The sequence below is a fragment of the Ursus maritimus genome, unplaced genomic scaffold (assembly GCF_017311325.1).
Source record: "Ursus maritimus isolate PB19 unplaced genomic scaffold, ASM1731132v1 scaffold_12, whole genome shotgun sequence".
NCBI lineage: Eukaryota > Metazoa > Chordata > Mammalia > Carnivora > Ursidae > Ursus > Ursus maritimus.
This window is the reverse complement of record NW_024423564.1, coordinates 40,792,054-40,809,230: the sequence shown is the minus strand read 5'-3', so window position 1 is coordinate 40,809,230 and position 17,177 is coordinate 40,792,054. Positions and strand designations below refer to the sequence as shown.

The window sequence follows — 17,177 nt, the reverse complement described above, 5'->3', positions numbered from 1 at the left end:
GTGAACAGCAACATATACCTTTATAGAACATACTTACCAAAACAGCCCAGTTGTTTGTATGGCCACTCCTAAAGAACTGTTCTGCTTGATCCTACAAGTCAAGTAATTTCAAAACATTAGAAAAGCCACATTTCTGAGAATAAAGACTGATAAAGAACAGTTAAGATTCATGGAGTCTTTATTATGATAGTAAGTTATCATTATGCAAATTTATAAAGGTTCTAGTATTTGACCTTATAAAGGGCAGAAGTTTTATTTTTTGTTGGGGGGGGGGTCTGGGAGGTGCTGCTAGTTTTTAAACATTTTATCTCAAACACAACCAGCTCTTCCTCATATGCTTCTAGTTTTCCATTCAGTCTTCAAATTGTGAACGACTTATTTTCATGCCTTGATTCTACACATAACAATTAATACCCTTCTTACTGAAGTCTCCTTCACTACTTCTTACTCTGTGCTAGATGCTTCCATTTACTTTATTTGAACACATCGGTATATTTGATAGAGCACATTCTCTGGCATGCTGCCATGTACCATTTTGCTAATCTGTTAAAGTCTGAACTTTATTTGCCATTGTGGAACATTAGAAAACCTCAACATCCAAACCTCCAGATACCTAATGAACATGATATTTATTATATATTAAAATTACAGTGAATATAAACCTTAATGACCCCAGATCTGCTACCAAACAGTATTAATTATCAGAAGAGTAGTACTGCCTGGATTCAAATCTGGGCCCTATTATTTACTAGCTGTAAAAGCTTAGGAAAGCTTCTCTGTGCCTCCATTTCCCCATCTATAAAATAGTATTATTACCTGACACACAGAAGATAGGAATGGTGACTGGAACATAGTAATTGTATAACAAATGTTAGCTGTTTTAATTTTCAGCTGGCAAGAAAATTTCAGGGAGAATAAAATTAAAAATTCCCTCAAATCTCTTTATCATATACACATATATATGTATTTTTTAACGTTTCTCAACAGCTGCCCAGATGCAAAAGAAAACAATGTGCTATAGTGGATAAAGCATTAGTTTAAAATTTTGAAGATTTGGGCTTTAGCCCAAATCCTACCCCACACATGGCTGTGAGACTGGGATAAGTCACTTATCTCTTTAGACTTGACTTTCCTAACGTAGAAAGTAAGATCTGACTCAATAATCTCAATGTCCCTTCTAGCTGAAAATTCTTACATCATTAAGACTTTAGTGAAAAATTTGATATGGCAAAACTCTTCTGTGATTGTTTAGACAATACAGGCGCTGCAAAGTAATTCATTCTACATATAATGAATGGAGCACCTATTATGTGCGAGTTACATGTAATGTACAGTGGTACAAAAATCACTAAAAAGCATGCTGCTTTCTCTCAAGAACCCCAGAGTTCAATAAAGAAGCATGCAAATATGTTACACTGCAATGTAACATTCATTCATTCATCACATTCATTGGGGTGCCATGTGCCAGCCACTGTCCTGTGTGCTCAGAATACAATGATGGGCAAAAATATTCATAGTACTAGCCTCCAAAGAGGATACTATTCAATTTGATACACACATTAAGCAGATGAGGGCAAACTATAAATTCTATAGAGATAAGACACACAGTATCATTAAAGAGTACAATAGCCTCCCAAATAGACCTGACCTGACCTGATTCTGACGGTGGGAAGTGGGAAGGCATCAGCAAAGTTTTCCCTAGAGAAGTGACATTTAGCTTAGGATTCAAAAGATGAAGAGAATAGGGAAGATAATTCCAGACAGAAATAACATCCGCCCTAATGGCAGAAAGGAAAGCCTTCTTAAAGGCTTTGAGAAACTAAAAGATTAGCACTAGAAGTCACAGAAAGAGAAGGGCCTTGTTCATGGGTCATAATGAAGATTCTGTTCTTTATCCTTAAGGGAACATTAAGGTGTCTATGGGTGAGATGATCGGATTTACATTTTTAAAAGTCACTCTGGCTGCAGCTTGGAAAACAGACTGGAAGGAAGAAAGACTTGAGGCAGACCAGTTAGGGAGCTATTATACTCTTAAGTGAAAGATGAAGGAATAATAGATACTACAAAGCATATGTGGATTATAACAGATGAGTACTATACTAGCTAAGTATACAAATTACAACAGTATAAGCAAAGGCAAGGGATAAAGAGGTTATGCTTTTACTGCATCTTAGTAAAAAAACAGAAGAACCAAAAGGTATTAAAAAAAACATGGTTGTGAAAAAGCACAGCAACAACATAACTACAAAAAAATATAATGGTATCCAAAATGAAATATACAAGATAATCCACAAATATAAAGGAGGAAAATAGCAGAACTTCTGTTTCTATTTGTATTATATATATAAAAAAATACCTTACAAATATTGACTATATAAATTAGCAGTAATTCATGGATACAGATAGAGGGTGAATGCACCATATCTTTTCTAAATGGAGGGTATGTTTAGAACTCATTGGTCTAAGCTCAAGGTACTTAGGTGGTAGAAAGAATGGACTCCAATAAAAAGATCAAAAAGTGGGCAGAGACCACATTATGAGGTTTAGACTTTCCTCTGTATGCAATGGGAAAATAATAAAAGGATTAAATCAGAAGAATAACCTGACTGGGTTTGCCTTTTATGAAGGCTAATCTAGCATCTAAGCGAGGAACTTTGGAAGCTTGGAGGAAACAAGATAGTTCTTGCAATAGTATAGGTATGAAATGATCAAGGCCCACGTTAAGCCAATGGAACTGGAAAGGTGAAAGTAATTTTTAAACTTCAGAACATATAATTTAGTGATGATCAACACGTGAGATAAAAAGAGTTTATTAAAACAAACAAACAGGTTTCTGACTTAGTAGCAATCCCATAGAAGGTGGGCTAGGCAGAAGATGCAACTTTGGACATAGATTTTCAAATGTCAGCTAACTATCCGGCTCCCTAGCCAACAGGATATGCAGGCCTGAAAACAGATCTAGACTGTAGAACCGGCCTGAAGTACTGTCGGAGTACTGGATAGAGTGAAAGCTTTATAAAGGGCCAGAATGCCCTGTGAGCCAAAAATAACACACCGTACCCATCTGACTCCTATCAAAGGGGAGCAGTGTAGTTCAGTAATAGGAAAGAAGGTGCTTCCCTCCTGTGCTCACATTTCAACTGCCAGGAATTGCACACTCGTCCAAGCAATGGATCAGGTCCTCCCCCGTCTCCTGAAATTTGATTCTTTAAATTCGTCGTTTTAAAAGGGCGAAACAGATCGACACTGTCCTATCCCATCCCCTGTGACACCCTCCCCACACACACACAGCCCATCAGCCTACTAAGAAGCTGATGGTCCCCTCGGCTGCTGTGAAGCGGATATCTGCTGGTGCGCTCACAGCCACGACAGAGCTGTCCTCCCAAGGCCCTGTTGCTCGGAGGGTCTGACTCCTACCTCGATCTGACTAGCGGCCAAACTGCCGAAGGACAAAAGCAATAACCCTGACAGGGTAGTCAAACCCTTGCTGAGAGAGAAGGCGGTCACCATGTTTCCCGGCTTCAGCTTCCCGCACCTGGAGGGGGCGGAGCGAGTGCCGTAAAGCAGCGCGGCGGGGTTTGGCGTGACTTTTTTTTTTTTTTTTTTTGCGACGCCCGCCCCACCTCCTTGGCGCCGGCCCTTCGCCCGCCTTTGGTAACCAGCACTTGCACAGAGTTCAAGTTTCCCGGGGGGCTGGGGCGGGATAGATGGAAGACTTTGATCCTTTATCTTTAACTGCATTTTCAGTTTTTGTATTGTAAAATAGATATAACGTTTAAAAAGTTGTTTGAAAGGTGAGGGAGAAAAACCTGTGGTCCCATAAACTTTCAGAAGCTATTTCCTATTTTGCACAGCGCTGTCAATTCTTTGAATATAAGAAGCTGTGAAGCGAGATGTAGTGGGAAGAGCAAGCCTTTAGGAACAAAAAGATTAATTGGATTAAATGGAAAAATGGGTGGATGCTGCAATTAACAGGCTTGGGGTCGATTATTAAAAGCTTGAGGGGCGTTTGGGTGGCGCAGTCGTTAAGCTTCTGCCTTCGGTTCAGGGCGTGATCCCTGCGTTCTGGGATTCAGCCCCACATCAGGCTCCTCCGCTGGAAGCCTGCTTCTTCCTCTCCCACTCCCCCTACTTGTTTCCCTCTCTCGCTGGTTGTTTCTCTCTGTCAAGTTAATTAATACAATCTTTAAAAAATAATAATAAAAAAAATAAAAGCTTGAACATGGAGATTATTTAAATTTTTGTTTCTTCTGTAATTATGGAGGTAAAATTTACTTCAAAGAGAATCTGAGGATTTGATAAAATCATGTGTATTCATCCCATTATTTTCATTATATGCATTCAATTTTAAATTATTTTTATCTAGCATGACAAACACGTTTATGCTACTTCGTGATCTTCACAATTTTAAAATTGAATGGTAATTCAATTCCACCCCTTATTGTTGCCTCAGATATAGTAATTGCCCAGCTACTGGAGAATACAAATTTTCCAAGTTTTACCATAAAAATAATATTGTAAAGCATACCTTTGTGCATTTGGCCTTTTACATTTGTTGAATTATATTCTTTGGATAATTTCCTAGAACAGGAATCTTAAGTCAAAAGGTACAAAAATGTTAGTGCCTGTTTGTAATATTGTTTTCCAAAGTATACTCCCAGTGCCATCAAAATACAACCTAATACCAAATTACACCATTTTTTCCTTCTCAGTTCCTTGCTACAAAATGTTACCTCGAGGTTGGTATACTTCTAGGTCCTTGATTGCTATCAAGCTCTAATGTCTTTCCTTGTGTTTATAAACTATCTTATGTACTCTGATGTAAATATTCTGTTCATAGCTTGTTATACATATGAATTTGAATACCTTTATGAAGAAGTGACATTAAGCCTTGCCATATTTTATGCTATTGCTTTTCCCAGTCTCTTGTCTCTCTTTACATTTTGTTTCTTTCGCTATTGTATTTCGTGACGTATTTAATGTTAGGTAGTCAAATTTCAGGTTTTCCCTTGTAAAGCCAAGAAAGCACACTACCAGAGTGTCTTACACCTGAAATATCACAAGTTCATTTCGGTCTCAGATCAAGTTTTATTTTCTTTTGATTTTATATTTATTCAATTATCTAGAATATATTTTGGTATATGCAATGAGATGTTATGTGAGTTATCTATTGCTGCATAACAAACCACCCAAAACTTTGTATGTGTCCATAGCTAGAGAAACAAGGGTATAGAAATGGAGACATGATTCTAGGGAGCCATTGCTGTAACAATCTACTACTTTTATCAAAATTGGTATTCTTTTATCCAACAGGATTTTCTACATAATGCTCACCTTGCCCATTGACTCATAATTCTCTTACTAAACACTTACCAGAAATAAAGTATTTCTGAACTTTCTGCTCTCTTCAGTTAAAATATATGTCTATTTTGGGGCCAGTACCATGTTATTTTAGTGACTGTTGCTTTTAATATGTTTTAATATTTGGCCATTAGGGCTAACCATTTAAGTATACTTAATTTTTCACAAAAATTCTTTGATTTTTGTGATTCTGCCAGGTAATTTTCCAAATGAATTTTATAATAATTTTTCCAAGTTATAAGAAAATAATACTATTTGGATTTTTAATGGGATTATACAAAATCTATTAATAAATTTGAGAAAAGCTGACATCTTTATCATATTTAGTCCTTCATCCTGGAATATGTAACTCTCTCATTTGTGGTTCCTTTTTTTAATTTCTCAGTAGAGCTTTAAGCCAGAGATACCTAAATTAAGCTACTTTCTAAGCATTGTTAACATTGGTTGGGGTTTTTTTGGTATTGTTAACATTTGTTATTATTCTTAATGGATTTCTTTTTCATTGTATAAGAAATATATATATAGGAAATAAGTAATATCTATAATACTATATATTCTGGTCAGTTATTGCTGATAGGCAGATCATATTTTCTGTCCAAGTTTCTTCCGTTATTTTATTAAGAACTATTTGATTATATTAATAATGAAAATTACTTAAAACTTTTGTTTGACAAATTGTTATGGCTTTTCTAGTTTTTTAATAATGTTATCCTCAAATTACCTTTTTGTCTCTTCCTTTCCAATATTATTTCTTCTATTTCTTTTTCACAGCTTATATTATCACTGAATACTAACTAATAATGCTGATAGCAAGAGTTTCTTGTTTCATTTTTGTTTTAAGAGGGATGGTTTTAACATTTTTCCATTAAGTCTATCATTACCTCTGAGATTAGAATAAATACTCGTCATTTTAAAGAAATAGATTTCTATTTCTTTTTGTATTTTCATTGAACCACTGATTTTCAAGTATGGAAGAGAGCCAGCTTCATACCCAAATGTAGGACACACGGGCAGTTTTAAACACCACTCAACACGGGAAATAATTTTTTTATCTGTTAATATATGAAATAGCATTGTTTAAAATTTGGTTAGAATTGCTGACCATGGATACAGAGAACAGACTGGTGGTCGCCAGAGGCAGGGGGTAGGGGTGGGAAAAAGGAGCAAAGGCAATCAAAAAGTATAAACTTCCACTTACTTTATAAGATAAGTAGAGCCTGGGAATGTGATGCTTAGAATGGTAACTCTAGTTAATAATACTGATCCCCACCCCCACCCCAGCCTGTCACTTGCCCGACCTTGAAGCACACTGCGTGTCCCTCTGGCACTGGAAAAAACAGAGAACTGGTGGCCGGCCAGAGAGAGAGTATGGCCCTCTTGGAGCTAGGTTTGGTGCTCTTGCTCCTGGACAGGGACTTGGCAGCCTCTTTGGATTCTGAACTCTTGAGTTTGGCCAGCCTTCGGAATACAGAACACCAAACTGCGATCAGGATAAATTACCAGATGCCCTAAAAACTTTAGCCCTGTGTGGGAAAGCTACATATCCACTTATTCCAACAGGTGTATTCTGTGCATGAAAATCGGGGGAGATGGTTATGATATTAAAATAATTCAGAGTGGACCATATTGATGGAGCAGTTTATAGAAGAGAAATTAGAGAAACCACCTTCAACAGTATACTAGAGGAATTCCATTGTCCCTTTTTCTCTTTCCTATGTTTGCACAGGATTTTTTAGCCCACATTTTCTGAGAGGAAGTGTGGAAGAGAGCAATGTGCAGTGACTGATAATTAAAAAAAACATGAAAAATCCTTGTTTCTTGGCTTTTGCCCCTTGAGTGAACCTTATTGCCCAGGTAACTTGTTTTATTTAGCTGGAATAAAATCAGCATTGTATTAAAAAAAAACACACAATACTGTATTGTATATTTTAAAGTTGCTAAGAGAGTAGATCTTAAAAGTTTTCATCACAAGGAAAAAACTATACACCTAAAACTGTAACAATTTTATGTCAATTATATCTCAATTAAAAAAAAGAATTAACCAGAGTCTGCATTTAGACTAGAATTCAATTCAATTACTCGTTTAGTGAATAACTGACTTAGCAACTAACAGAGAAAACAAGCATTTGATTATCAGATCAAAATCACACACATCCATGACATCACTAATAAAAGTTTTTATGCATGACCCTCACAGGGAGTTCACCAGAGTCTATCCACGCTGTTACTATTGTTCTTCAGTCAAGTGATAACTCAGATTTATTCTGTTGACTCTAGTGTTAGATCAGTGTTTATTCTTGCTCTCTTTTATTACCTATACCCCTACCGGTTCTTCTTTTTTGTTACCTTTTTCTCTCTCCTCCTGTCTGCACCAAGAACACCATTGTGTTATTCACTCGCTGAGTGAATGTTTATTAAGCACCAGTTACGTACCAGGCACTGTGCTAGTCACAGGCAATAGGAGAGAGATAAAAAACTGAGCAGTTTGCTGCCTTCATTGGAGCTTACAGTCTAGGGGAGACAAATATTAACAGTAGAAGCACTTAAACAAATGTAAAAGTCTAACAAAAGAATTCCTAGTAGGGAACCCAGCCTTGTAAGAAAAACCAGCGTAGGCTTCCCTGAAGAAATGGACTGAGCTGAAATGAATGAGTTAATGAGGCAAAGATGAAGAGAAGAGCTTTCAAGACGGGAACCAGCTCTTACAAAGAACCAATGGAAGAAGGAAGCTTGGATTAGTAGAGGAATTTTTGAATGACCTTATGCATGCAGTTCAAAGAACGAAAGAGAGAGTGCTGCAAGATGAAACTGCATTGCTAAGCAGGTGTCACATCCCTTCAAAGCCTTGGGGGTCAGGTCAAGGAAAGCCTCAGAAAGGCAAAAATCATGCTGGCTTCAATGAGAATGGCTGCAGGCAGAGCATCTGGGAGGCCATGGCTACAGTCCAGGCAATGGTAGCTTGGACCAGCATGGTAAGTGTGGAGATGATGGAAACGGAGATGAGGGAAATTCAATTAGAATTTTAAGATCACAACCAACAGAACATGATGATGGATTATATTTGGAAAGCAAGAGAGAGGACAATTTTGAAAATGACTTTTGAATATCCAACTTGTACAAACAAATGTTTTGTAGTGCCTGGTTTTTTGTTTTTTGTTTTTTTTTTTTAACATAAGGATCACAGGAAGTCAACCAGGTTTAGGATTCCTAGACAAATAAGGTCTGGTTTAAATATCGCAAAACAATTTGGAAGACAAACTTGCATAAACTTATTATCAATACTTTTGTGGTTACTAAATAAATGTTGTTACAGAATAAAATAGGTGGAAAGAATACATTTAATCAGGATCAGAACATGGTCAGGCAGGGGCACCTGGGTGGCTCAGTCATTAAGTGTCTGCCTTTGGCTGAGGGCGTGATCCCAGCGCTCTGGGACTGAGCCCCACATGAGGCTCCTCTGCTATGAGCCTGCTTCTTCCTCTCCCACTCCCCCTGCTTGTGTTCCCTCTCTCGCTGGCTGTCTCTCTCTGTCAAATTAATAAATAAAATCTTTAAAAAAAAAAAAGAGCTGGGTCCCAAACCTGGCTCTGCCATGGAAAAAAAAAAAAAAGAACATGGTCAGGCAGAGAGATTGTACACTGTGGTTTTTACTACATATAGTTTAATTGCTTCAGGCAAAACTGTCTGCTACAACAATCAGCACCACAAGGATCTGATGTATACAACATTTCATATCTAACACCCAAAATGTTTCTTTGGGCAAGATAAAATTCAAAATGGAAATAAGATATTTAATAAAATACAAATAAAAAAATCAGTTAAAATAAAGGAAAAGGGCTTTCTTTCCAGTGTATTTGTATCATTTCCTAGTACTAATTTTGATATTGGACCACCTTCAATTCCATTTCAGTTTGGCTTCAAATACTTTCCGTCCCTCCTTCTAGTGAGCCTTTTAATAATAGTTTGTTGTCCTGCTGTAATCAATTTCCATCTCATGACCTTCTCATTAGCTTCAGAACTAACTCATAATAACATTGCTTCAATGTAAGGGTAGAGCAATTGCCCTTCGAAGTCTCATTTTTGGAAATACTGTGTTGTCATTAAAATGCCATAATGACCTGGACAGAAAATCATGTTGAATGCTTTAGTGATGTAAAACTTGATATCGCATCAGTAGTGTAATCATCTCTTGTCAATCAAGAAGCCACTGGTTCTGTTCGTACAAAGCTAATTGATAGAGTTCAACTCTCCATGAGCTGAAAATTTCCTATAAGAGCAATTGTTTTGGTTCAATTGATTTTTTTTTCAATTGCATTTTGCTTTTATTCAATAAGCATCATGTGAAATTCTCCAAAGTCCCAGGAAGATTTAATAAATATTTTAATTTTACTCCGTTTAATAAAGTGTGGGACATCCTCGAAGGCCTCTCTTAGGAAGACACAGGAGTGGTGTGGAGGGGAGGGAAGGAGTTGTGTGTTTACAGAAAGTTACTTTCATAGGACAGAATAATGGTTCCCCAAAGATGTCCATGTCTTAATCTTTAGAACCTGTGAATATGTTACCTAACAGGACAAAAGGAGCTTTGCAAATGTGATTAAGTTCTTGAGTGAAGGAGATTATATTGAATTTTCTGGGTGGAACCAATGAAATCACAGAGGTACTTATAAAAGGAGGACAAGAGTGTCAGGGAAGAAAAGATGTGGTGATGGAAGCAGGAGTCAGACTGATGAAGAGCCACCAGCCAAGGATGTGAGTAGCTTCTAGGAACTGGAAAAGGCAAGGAAATGGAGTCTCCTCTAGCACCTCCCAAAGAAACAGCTCCACCAACCCATTTTGGACTGCTGACTTCCAGAACTTTAAGATAGTAAATTCGCTTGTTTTAAGTCATTAAGTTTGTGGCAATTTGTTACAGCAGCAAGAGGACTACTACCAGTACCTAAACTGTGAACACTAGTCATCCCCTGGAGACCTGAGAAGGAAGATTGGGGTCTTGGAGGGCTTTTACTCTCCATTCTTCATATTAGTTGAACTTCTCTGTTTATTCATGGATTTATATAGCATCTTAAATAAAAATAATCATTAAAAAACAAGATAATATGAGGTGAAAAGAATGTAGAAAATTGTATATGGAATAATTTCTTAACCATCTAAAAAAAGACAAAAATTAGAAGGAAGCTTACTAAAATGTTACCAGTTTCTAGTCCTGGGTATTGAGATTGTGGATGTTCTGTTTCTATTTATCCGTTCATTCACTCAACAGTTATTCTTTGAGCATCTACTCTGTGCCAGAGAATATGCTAAGAACTGAGGATGCAAATGGGAATAAGATAGACACAATGTCCACCCTCACAGAACTTAGACATAGCAAGGAAGGCAGATATTAAACAGACAATTATGCAAATTATTAATTAACTATACTGTGGTAACAGTACTGGTGACATCATCATATAAGAGGGCAACCTCACCTAGTCAGGAAATGCTTTCCTGAGGAACTACAGCTTAGAACTCAAAGATAAATGGGAATTTGCCAGAAAGAAATGGGAAATACAATTTTCTTAATTTTCTACTAAAAGCAAATATCACTTTCATTTTCATAAAAAAATGAATACTTTTAGTGTTTTTTTAAAGGCATAAATAACATCTCTCCCTCTCTTTATATCTGGTAACAACAGCTGCTCAGTGCTGGAAATGCTCTGCTCACTGATTGATTTAGCCAAATTTAGTTGAACGATCAGACATTTGTCTCTCTCTCAAATACTTCAGTCAAATAAAATATTTAAGTTAATAAATTAAAGCCACTAGACAAAAAAGTAAAATAAAACAATAATTACATAGCCTCCTTGTCTAAACCATAAGTTAGGAAACTTAAATTTATTACTTTTGGTAGCCAATCTACCAAGGAGAGCTTGTGAAATGCACTTAACATTGACCTTGAGGGAAATGGGAAATAAGACCTACCTTCTTTGCTAGTTGAAGTTCTATTTTTATCAGATCAAAATTAAGGAACACAAGTGAAGGAACAAAGGATAGAAGTTATTTTGAAATTGACACAAAATATATCACTAAAGGATTTTTTTCTCAAAGGAATTTCATAAATGAAATAACTTGATATTAAAAATTAGAACTCCAAATTTCTCAAAATTAGAATCTTCTGTTACAATTTCCAGATAAGTATTTTCCAAACTATAGTTTGAGGTAGCTTTGGAAGGGGAGAGGGGAGAATAACACCTCTATAATAAATATGCTGTGATGATGTTTGTTGTTAAGGATTAACATCTCTAGAAAAACCAAAAGGAAGAAAAATAGAGAGAATCTATTAATAAATATCATGCCACCATAATTGCTAAATAAGTAAAGTGCTGTCAATTTAAATGATCATTTTTATTTGTTTGCTTGCTTGCATCTCAGTACACTGCGGTGTCTATAACATCTTGAGTGGTAATGTCCTTTAACGAGAATCAGCATAAAGGTAACTATTTTCAACAAATACTATATCATAGTGTAGAACTGACTTATAATAATGACATAATGAGAAATTATGTTTTTTGCAACAGATTTATATCAGCTAAAATGCAAATAAGAGAGACTATTAATAAAGATATTCATGAGAATGTTATACAAATTGAAGATTTAGAGTTCAGATATTCCTGTTATCGATGAAATAAATAAAACATCTTGGATCTGTAGTGGATTGAATAGTGTCCTCCCAAAATTTATGAATGCTTGGAACCTCAGGATGCGACCTTATTTGGAGAGAGGGTCTTTGCAGATGTAATCAAGATAAGGATCAAAATGACAGATCATACTGCATTAGGATGGGCCCCTAAATCCAATAATTGTGTCTTTACAAGAAGAGGCAGAGACTCACACAGAGAATAGAGTCATGTAAGATGGTGGTTAATGTAACTAAAAACCACAGGACACCGAGGAATGCTAGGAGCCACCAGAAGCTGGAAGAGGCAAGGAAAGACTCTTCCCAAGAGACTTCAGGGAGAGCATAGTCCTGCCAACACTGATTTCAAGTTTTCAGCCTCCAGGACTGTGAGAGTAAATTTCTGTTGTTTTAAGCCCCCTAGTTTGTAGTAATCTGTTATGGCAGTCCTAAACAGGATCTAGTGTAGCTATTTTCATAGCTAATATTTTTTAGTATTATGCTATCTGCATTCATTATTTTCTCTACTTCTTTACCATCTTCTTTTGTATAAATAGAGACCAACAGAGAGCAATTTGTTTTGTGATGGTTATCACAATAAACATTTATTCATTCAATGAATATTTGAGCATCGCATCAGCAAGGATGATTTTGCTCAAAAGCAATAAAAAGGATATTTAACTAGCTGGCCAGAAAAGCAGTGCACTGAAAGGTAGTTTCAGGGTTGGTTTGCAAACTCAATGATTTCTTCAAAGACCAAGTGTCCTCCTGATTCTGTTTCAGCATATTGGCTTTGGGACTCTTATTTGTTTCTCATGGTAGCAGGATGGTTGCTGAAGCTCCAAATATCACATCCTTGTATATCAGGAAGGAATTCTTAGTAGCCTCCCAGTAGGCTTTCCCTTAAGTATGCTTTTCCAGGACTTGGACACATGCCCATTTCCAGACCCAACAAAAAGGTACAGGATTGGTAGGACTAGCAGAGATCAATCACTACTTGTCCCTAATGGCTCGTAACATTGCTTCCAGAAAGAAAGCTAAGATTCTGTAAGCAAAGAAGAAGGAGCAGAATCACTTGGGCAAAGTATCTGCACATTTAATTTGATGAAGTGGGGCCAGATTTCTCTGCAAAATAGATGTTCTGTCTAAACTACCACCAGTAGTGCATGAAGATTCCTATACCACCACACTTGATTTTTTTTTTTCCATTCTCAGAGGAGATAGATAGCCTAATCTTTTAATATGCATTTCTCTGAGCACTAGAACTTTCGAGCATGTCTTCATACACTTATTAGCCTTTTGGATTTCCTCTTTTGTAAACTGTCTGCTCATATTCTTTGCCCATTTTAGAGGTGGATTTTCTATCTTTTCCTTGTTCATTTGTAGGAGTGCCTTACAAAGTACAGGTATTTAATCCTTCACTGGTTTTAGACATTTCAGATATGTTCCCCCCTCCTATTATTGGTCTTTCAACTCTATTTGTCCTTCATTGAATAGAAATCCTTAATGTAATGAGATTAAAGTAGACATACCTCACAGAATTACTGTGAACTTTAAATATGATAATGTATAATATGGGGCACCTGGGTGGCTCAGTCGGTGAGCATCAGGCTCTTGATTTTGACTCAGATCATGATCTCAGGGTCCTGAGATCCAGTCCTGCTATGGGCTCTGCAGTCAGCAGGAGTCTGCTTGGGATTCTCTTTCTCCCTCTCCCACCCGCACACTCGTGTGCTCTCACTCTCGCTCTCTCTCTCAGAAATAAATAAATAACTTAATAAATAAGATAATGTATATAAAACTCTTGGCTACAGTGTCAGGTACAAAGTAAAAGCTTAATAAATAAACCTTAGATATTATCATTGCGTTTATTGTAGTTATTTATTCGACCCTCTATGTGGTAGAAGACTCGTAAGTATCTTTGGCTACCTTAACACCCAACATGTATCTCTGTGGTAACATTCGGTAGGTTGTCTGTCATGGTGGACAGACTGTGCTGAGGCCAAAAACCATGCCTTATTCATCTTGTATTCCCATAACCTAGAAAACGCTAAAAGGTGCTCAATAAATGTATTTTGAATAAATATATAAATAAATAAGGTTTCAAAGACATTTAAATAATGAAGAATACTGGGGCACCTGGGTGACTCAGTAGATTAAGTGGCTGTCTTTGGCTCACATCACGATCTCAGGGTCCTGGGATGGATTCCCCACTCCCACCACCCCCCTTGTGCTCTCCTCTCCCCACTTGTGCTCTCTCTCTCCTTCTCTCTCTCAAGTAAAAAAAAAAAAATTAAATGATGAAGAATACTAACTGGAAAAAAATAATAATTATAGAAATCATGGAAATTGTATATTAAAAAATAAAATAGGAGAAAACATTTGCAAAAGACACAACACATAAAGGACTTTAATCCAAAATATACAAAGAACTCTTAAAACTCAACAATAAGAAAATGAACAACCATATTTTAAAATGGGCAAAAGAGGGACACCTGAGTGGCTCAGTAGGTTATGCATCTGCCTTCAGCTTGGGTCATGATCTCAGGGTCCTGGGATGCCCCACAATGGAGGTGGGGGGGGGTGTCCCTGCTCAGCAGGGAGTCTGCTTCTCCCTTTCCCTCTGTCCCTCCTCCCCCTGCTTATGCTCTCTCTCTCCCAAATAAATAAAAAATCTTAAAAAAAATAATGAGATATAATTACATGTATATTAGGATGGTCAAAATCCAAAAACTGACAACACCAAATGCTTACAAGGATGTGGAGCAACAGCAACTCTCATTCATTGCTGGTGGGAATGCAAAATGGTACAGTTACTTTGGAAGACAGTTTGTCAGTTTCTTACAAAATTAAATACACTCCTACCATACAACACAGCAATTGAGCTCCTTGGTATTTACCCAAATGGGTGGAGGGATTATGTTCACACAAAAACATGCACATGAATATTTATAGCAGCTTTATTCATAATTGCCAAAATTTGGAAGCAACTAAGACGTCCTTCGATAGGTGAATCGATAAATAAACTGGTATATCCAGACGATGAAATATTATTATTCAGTGCTAAAAATAAATGAGCTGTCAAATTGTGAAAGACATAGAGGAATCTTACATGTGTATTACTAAGGGGGAAAAAGTCAATCTGAAAAGGCTATGTACAATCAATATATGATTCCAACTATACAACATTTTGAAAAAGACAACACTACAGAGACTGTAAAAATATATTAGTAGTTGCCAGGGATTGGGGAGAGAGAGGGATGAATAGGCAGAACACAGAATTTTTAGGAGAGTAAAACTATTCTGTATGATACTGGTGGTAGATACATGTCATTATACATGTCAACACCTATACAATGCACAACACCGAGAGTGACCCCTAATGTAAACTATGGTCTTTGGGTAAGAAGGATGTGCTAATATGGGTTCATCAATGGTAACAAATGTACCACTGGGGTGTGGAATGCCAGTAGAGAAGAAGGTTGTACATAAGAGGGTGAGGGACAGAGGATATTTGGGAACTCTGTACTCCCCACTCAATTTTGCTCTGAACCTAAAGCTTTTCAAAGAAATAAATTCTATTTTTAAAAAAGACATCAGTAAAAAGTACAGCCACATTATTGTTACAAAATGAGAAAAGACAAATGGAAAGGGCCAAATTCAGCGAATTAATCAAGAAGAAAGTGAAATGGTATGTCAAAGAAAGCAAAATTAGTCCATTATATGTAAGAAAAAGGGTGGCTATTTTAAAAAGATGATTCTATGTATGATATATACCTTTCTTTTGATAAAGCGTTGTTTTAACTACTAGCAAATATTTTTAACCACAGCAGTTAACAAATAGCAAGATGGTAGATTTTAATTACAAGTAAGCAGAGCAATTATATGGGGCAGTCAGCCAAAGAGAGAATGACAAAAATTAAAGGACGTGGGTAATCCATAAGCGCATATCATTACCTAGACCTTTGATATATCAACACTTGACAGATTCATCAACAACTGACAAATTGTTTCAGACCCATCAAATATTCCACCAGCCTAAAAATTCTTCCCAGTAATGGCTCGGAATTTGCCCGTGTGTTATCATGGCCTTGCAGAGTTATATTCAGCATTTTGTATAGTTTCCTTGAATGTATATAGATGAAAAAATGTTCATCATTTACACTTAAGGAAATTAGGATTTCAATTTCAATTTAATAGATTTAGGTTAGATGTCAGAAAGAAATTCATGACTGTCATGTTTTTTAAGGAGGCTGTGAACTACCTCTCCTGAAGATATTTAAGAATATTGTAAAGACTTTATTTTTATAATGGCTTTGGCAGTAAAGCCTCTTCAATTGTCGTAAAAAATTATGTGATTCTAGATGAACACCTTACTCTTTCCAATTGTACATTAATTTGCTTATTGTCTAAGGAGCATACCTAATGTGGAGTCCTTGCAAGATCCCCAAGACCAAGAGGGACTGGTCTTGACTAGAAATGCATTTCTCAACTTTCTATTTGTTCAATTTCTTAGGTTGAACCTAACAATATTATTTGTGGAGACTAAAGCTGAACATAGAACCTCTAGAGCCTATCTTTTGGTCTCTTGAGTCTATTATGGCACAGTGGTTAAAAATGCAGCCGGTGGAGTCAGGGCTGCTTGGTTTTGATCTCAGCTAGACATCACTAGCTGTGTCTCCTTGGGTGAGTTACATAATTCTTATAAGCTTCAGTTTTCTCGCCTATAAAGTGGAGGTAATAATAAAGCATACTTTATGAGATACCGCATATATGTGCATGCTAAAGCCCTTAGCTCGGCATCTGATACCTAATGAGTATTCAACTAACATTAGTTATTAACATGCCCTTCTTCCTTCCCCTCCCCTATGGCCAGCCCTAGTCCCAGGATCCAGCAATTTCTCAAGTTTGTTATCTGTCTGCCCCAGTAAAAAATCAAATCACAGGACTGTGGTGGGGGATGGGGAGGAGCTATTCCGGTATTCTGATTGGTAACTGCATAGCAAACTTCCGCTGCTTTCCTTTCACTTAATTAATAAAATCATTTATTTTCCATGTTCTTATTTCTTCCGTAACTTCAAGAAAATCTTTGCAAAATTAAAACAGGTATTTCTAATGTTTCTATCCACGGGGAAGTAAAATAAATAGAGTTAAGTTATATATC

The 17,177-nt window shown here is 36.7% G+C and overlaps 1 protein-coding gene across 1 annotated transcript in view; it reads right to left on the bottom strand.

Annotated features, from left to right (window-relative positions):
* PIGK (phosphatidylinositol glycan anchor biosynthesis class K) overlaps positions 1 to 3,563 on the bottom strand; it is a 111,432-nt gene extending 107,869 nt beyond the window's left edge. The window contains exons 1-2 of the mRNA XM_008690703.2: positions 3,418 to 3,563; positions 38 to 91 (exon numbers count right to left, since the gene is read on the bottom strand). Of these exons, the coding sequence (XP_008688925.1) occupies positions 38 to 91; positions 3,418 to 3,510 (147 nt within the window). The 5' untranslated portion in view covers positions 3,511 to 3,563. The remainder of the gene's footprint in view (positions 1 to 37; positions 92 to 3,417) is intronic.
* Positions 3,564 to 17,177: the final 13,614 nt, after the last annotated feature.